The sequence below is a fragment of the Echinops telfairi genome, unplaced genomic scaffold (assembly GCF_000313985.2).
Source record: "Echinops telfairi isolate 266 unplaced genomic scaffold, ASM31398v2 ScPeMD7_2573;HRSCAF=3158, whole genome shotgun sequence".
NCBI lineage: Eukaryota > Metazoa > Chordata > Mammalia > Afrosoricida > Tenrecidae > Echinops > Echinops telfairi.
In genome coordinates, this window is record NW_022106471.1 from 16,232,471 (window position 1) to 16,238,470 (window position 6,000).

The 6,000-nt window shown below is 38.1% G+C and overlaps 1 protein-coding gene across 5 annotated transcripts in view; it reads left to right on the top strand.

Moving 5' to 3' along the window:
• Positions 1–6,000, top strand: part of PPP4R3B (protein phosphatase 4 regulatory subunit 3B) — a 71,449-nt gene that overhangs the window by 24,517 nt on the left and 40,932 nt on the right. For all 5 annotated transcript variants that reach the window (XM_045294070.1, XM_045294071.1, XM_045294072.1 and 2 more), the window contains exons 5-7: positions 361–438; positions 3,852–3,968; positions 5,019–5,135. In XM_045294070.1, the coding sequence (XP_045150005.1) occupies positions 361–438; positions 3,852–3,968; positions 5,019–5,135 (312 nt within the window). The remainder of the gene's footprint in view (positions 1–360; positions 439–3,851; positions 3,969–5,018; positions 5,136–6,000) is intronic.

Here is a 6,000-nt window from a genome sequence, read left to right on the forward strand (position 1 = left end):
AAGGAGGTCTTCAAATTTGTTTCCATTTTGTTTAACTCTAGAGTGTAGTCATGTTCACAGACTTAAGGTAAATTACTTTTTATGCATGACCTCTAGCCTGTACTTGCTTTTCAAAGAGTATTTTATAGTTGAGATTTATTGAAGTGAGATAAAAAGATATTTATAGCTTAAGTGGTGTATTCAAGTTTTGAAAAATTACAACTTGAAAATACCCTGGAATTTTAGCTGTGATAATTAAAATTCTATTGAGTTTTATTAATTGTATATATTATAATTAGTGTAAGTCATAATTTGTACAGTATATTTAGTAAAGGTATACAATTTATGCTTTCATGAATGTTTCATATTCTTTTCATGCAGGAAGATGAAAAGTTTTTGTCTGAAATTTTTGCACAATTAACAGATGAGGCTACAGATGATGATAAACGACGTGAGTTGGTAAGTTACTCTTGAAATCTAAGAATAAATTTTTGACGTGCACAGCATATATATATATATATATATATATAAGCTATATGTATGGATAGTGTGTGTGTGTGTGTGTTTGAGGTGAAAGTTTACACAGCAAGTTAGGTTATTTAAAGCAAATGTTGCAAAGAAAGCTGATGGTGCCCAGCTATCAAAAAGTATAGCATCTGGGGTCTTAAAGGCTTGAAGGTAAACAAGCTGCCATCAAGCTCAGAAGCAACAAAGCCCACATGGAAGAAGCACACCAGCCTGTGTGATCACGAGGTGTCAAAGGGATTGGGTATAAGACATCATCAGAACAAAAAGTCTTACCATAGTGAATGATGGTGGGAGTGCGGAGTGCAGACCCAAAGCCCATTTGTAGGCCACTGGAGATCCCCTTACAGAGGGGCCTCGGGGAGGAGACGAGCCGGTCAGGGTGTGAGGTAGCAACAATGAAAATTACAACTTTCCTCTAGTTCCTAAATGCTTCCTCCCCGCCCCCACTATCATGATCCGAATTCTACCTTGCAAGTCTGGCTAGACCAGAGGATGTACACTGGTGCAGGTGGGAACTGGAAAGACGGAATCCAGGGGGGATGATCCCTTCAGGACCAGTGGTGTGAGTGGCGATACTCGGAGAGTAGAGGGAGAGTGGATTGGAAAGAGGGACCCGATTACAAGGAACTATATATGACCTGCTCCCTGGGGGACGGACAACAGAAAAGTGGGTGAAGGGAGACGTCAGACAGGGCAAGACGTGACAATAATTTATAAATTATCAAGGGCCCATGAGGGTGGGGGGAGCGGGGAGGGAGGGGAAAAATGAGGACCTAATGCCAGGGGCTTAAGTGGAGAGGAAATGTTTTGAGAATGATGAGGGCAATGAATGTACAAATGTGCTTTACACAATTGGTATATGTATGGATTGTGATAAGAGTTGTATGAGCCCCTAATAAAACGATTTTAAAAAAGGTTATTTAACACTTTATATATTTCTGATACTCTGATTCCTTGTCCTCTTCCCTCTTCATCTAAGTGCTTCCCAGAGTGGGTGATAACACTGCCTGGGGTTCTGGAATAATTTCTGGTGGGGCTGCAAAACCAGACACCTACACTTTATCCTAGATTAAAGTGTATTACACAAACATTGTTTATTGTCAGGGAGGCCCTGATATGTGTGTGTGCGCAACGCGCATGTGTTTTCTGGAAAGGGGGTGGGAGGCCAAATAAGTTTGGGGACCTATGCTTAGAGTGATTTTTGACTATTGGTTTTATGTAGATGATTTTTTTAAGGGATTCATTACCCACAGGTGGTATTGTTTATGAGCCAATCTGTTATTTAGTGAAAAGATGACGTCCAGGAATAATTTTGGTTAAGAGTTTAAAGAATGTGTCAGGAAATACCCTTGAGAAGTCCTCTAGTTTTAGCCAGTCCAGCAAGTCTAGATTTTTTTTAAATAAATTTGAGTTCTGTTTCCAATTTTCTCCCATGCTATCAGCATCCACCTGTCGTAGGCCTCATCAGAATGAATGGCAGTATTACCTGAGTATCATCGAACTCTTCCCCTCTCAGGGTGGATGAGGCTGTGGTTCATGTAGACTTTGATTTCTATAGCTGACTTTCTTCTCTGAGTCTGGCTTTCAGCTTTCTCTTTGATATTGGACGAGCAGAGAACATAAGTGGATCTTTGCCGACCACTCACAAGCTGTAAAGACGCAAAACACTAGACCACATTGAGGGTTAGCGCATACACTTTCTGTTCTGTCATTTTACTGAGTTATATTACAAGACCGTGTTAAACTTTTAAACCCTCAGAGCCACTCACAACTCTCACAAGGTGTCGGGCATGTCTAGGAAGTTTCCATAACTGTCCCATATGTAGTCTATTACATACTTTATGCATATGGGCAAACAAAAATGTAAGATTGTGAAAGTATTGTTTCTTCAGCTACCCTCCATCTTGAGTCTTCATGCTTTTATTTATTTTTAAGGAGCATAGCACTCACAGATGATAATGTAAATTTTTGAGCCAATTGGTTAATTTTCTGAAAAGCATATAAAGGATAAGCGGGTGTTAGTCTCAGGAGTTGTCTAATTTCTACCAGCCCCTATAAGGCTTTTTGGGGGGCGGGGGCGGAAGGGGGCGGATCATATTCTGCAATTTCCTCCCCTTCTATCAGGATCCACCTAATCAGAGCAGTTGTGGTAGCCAGACACCATTGGGCTCCTCCAATCTCAGGATCAATAAGACCATGTGCCCTGTAGACTAATATCTGGTTTGAATCTTCGGGTTGGTTCCTCCTTTCTCTTTTGATCCAGACTAGTAGAGACCAATACTTGTTTCTAAGATGGCCACACACCAACTTTGAAGATCCCAGTTGCTGCTTACCATACTAGGATGTAGAACATAAATTTTACAGACTTAAGTTTTACCAGTTGTAGGCACATTTACTTCTGAAGGTAGTGTTTCCATGTCTTCAACCCTTCTCCAAAGAATTCTTTGCTCTTCGATTCACATCACCTTAAAATGGCTATTTTGGCATCCTCAATGGACTTAAATTGTGCTTTTTTTTTAATTCCTTGAAGTTTTGGGAAACAAACAGAAATTTGCAGGGCCAAGCTTAGGGCAGGAGGATAGATGGGTATAAGGTTTCCAGTGATGTACTCCTAGGACACCCTTGCTGCACATGAAGAAGGAGCCAGGTACATTGTTGTGTTGGGAAAGAATTCCTTGACTTAACTTTCCTGGCCTTTTTCTTAACAAGACAGTTTTCCATTTTCTTCAGACTTGTTCCTAACAAGCTCCCTTAATAGTCCGTTGTTCTTTGAGAAAATCTATGGTGGCTGCCCCCTTTGGAATCCTAAAACATTCTGAACTGACCTTTCTACCATTAAGAGACTTTCTACATTTAAGAGACTCAGTAGAAACCCTTTGAAGCTGCTATTTTTATTGCACCTTTTACTTTTGAAGGTACCACAGAGACTGAGACAAGACATGCTTAAATGGATTCTGTTGGGAATACACCCACGCATGTAACAATACATTTTAATTTTTCCTATTTTACCCTGTGTAATTTCTGTAGTGCGTTAATTGGTCGTTGATTAAGGAACAATCCAAAGTTTACCTTTAATGGGGCTTTTAGTGTGTTCTTTAATAAAAAGGAAATTATTCACATGATGGGGATTTCATTTGTTTGTAACAATATATTTATGGCTTTCAAGTTTTAAATTGTTGTGAGGGACAGAATTGGCTCTTCTGTCTCAAAAGTTTGCCGGCCGTTGCTGTGGAGATGAAGTTCAGCAGATTTCCGCAGCGTGGAACATCTCGCGCTACAGTGTGCGCCAAGGTTACTTTTATGTTGTGCTTGTCAACTTCTCACTCTAAATTCTAACATTGCAGGTAAATTTTTTCAAGGAATTCTGTGCATTTTCTCAGACATTACAACCTCAAAACAGGGATGCATTTTTTAAAACATTGGCAAAATTGGGGATTCTTCCAGCTCTTGAAATTGTAATGGTAACTATACAGTTTTTTTTCCCTCGTTTTTGAAATTGTGAAACTTTAAGAGATTTTAGTGATGGGAAAATGTTTTAGTGTCATGTATTAAAATTTTAAATACAGATTATTCATCTAATAGTGAGTTACTACAAGAATGTGTTTAGTTTCTAGCTTAAATTTATAATTTTGGTGATGCAAATGGTTAAGTGTGGAGCTACTAACCGAAAGATCAGTGGTTCAGTCCTACCAGCTGTACTGAGGTACAAAGATCAGACACATTCTGCTTCAGTTAAAGTTTACATACGGTCTTGGAAACCCTGTAGGGCTGTTCTCTTTTGTGCAGGTTGCTATGAGCCAGATTTGATGTGTCAGCAATGGATTCAGCATGTAATTTGGCTTCAAGTGAATAAGAACTCTACATGTCTTTGCAAAATGATTGCCTCTTCTATAGCAGTACAGCGTTAATTTACACCACCAGAAGCCAATGAAGTGTCTTTACTTCTTAGACAAGAGAGGAATAAGAACAGCTTGACCGAGGTTCAAAGCAGTATTAGGGGAGTGCTTTTCAAACTTAAGTTAATTTTATCCATAGGTATTTACTATATGTAAAATTGAAACAAAATTTCATTGAAAATTTTTAAGAATCAACCTATTCTATGTTAACATAAATAAGATCACTTCTATGAAAAACTAATTTTACAAAACAAAACAAATTTGATGAAAACTATTTACATTTTTTAATTTACATTTTCATATCTCTTTCACATTTGTTTTAGTAGATGGTATCTAAATTCTCATAGCAGCTTTTACTTTGAGCTGGTTATAATGTCACATGTCATTTAACCTTTTAGTATCCCCACCGTACTATTGATAAAATGAAGAATGAAAGGGGTAAATACATCTCAGTATTTTTATAAAAATAATTTGAATTTCATGTATTTCCTGAAAGGGAAGTTTTAAAAAGCTGTAGATTTGAGCAAGGAAGGGGGAATACAAGAATAGCTTGCTCTTTTTATGTATTGTTTGAACATTCTCTAAGAACCCTAATCTTTCTTTTTTATTCTTTAGGGCATGGATGATTTGCAAGTCAGATCAGCAGCTACAGATATATTTTCTTATCTAGTAGAATTTAGTCCATCCATGGTTCGAGAATTTGTAATGCAAGAAGCCCAGCAGAGTGATGACGTAAGTAATCATGCCACAGCTATTAATGAATTATCGTTGGCAGAGTACTTGCAAACTAATGAAAAAAAAGGCATTAATAACTATTTTACTCCTTAAAAGAAATAGGTTTCATGTCAGACGAAATTTTGAAAGGTTTATATTATCTTCCAATTAACCTTTTAATTTTTTTTTTTTCAGACTAGTATTGAAGTAAAAATTATCACTGAATCAGATTTTTAGGTTTGGGTTTTAAAACAAGTTTAAAGTACCAATAACTTCAGGACCAATGGTGAGAGTGGCAATACCAGAAGGGTGGAGGGAGGGTGGGGTGGAAAGGGGGAACCAATGACAAAGATCTACATATAACCTTCTCCCTGGGGGACAGACAACAGAAAAGTGGGTGACGGGAGACGTCAGACAGAGCAAGATAGGACAAAATAATAATTTATAAATTATCAAGGGCTCATGAGGGAGGGGGGACTGAGGAGGGAGGTGGATGAAGAGTAGCTGGTGCCAGGGGCTTAAGTGGAGAGCAAATGTTTTGAGAATGATGAGGGTAATGAATGTACAAATGTGTTTGACACAATTGATGTTTGTATGGATTGTGATAAGAGTTGTATGAGCCCCTAATAAAATGATTTAATTTTTTAAAAGTACCAGTAAAATTAATTTCAAGCTCATAGGAGATTTTTACCTCTCACTGACATTAGTTAGTTCTGACTTATCCCTATTAGACAGGGTAGAACAGTCATACCGTCCCCTCCCCGCCCCCAAGCCTCATGAGTGTCCCAGGCTGTAACTCTTCTTTTTTTTTTTAATCATTTTATTGGGGGCTCGTAAAACTCATCACAATCCATGCATACATCCATTGGGTCAAGCACATTTG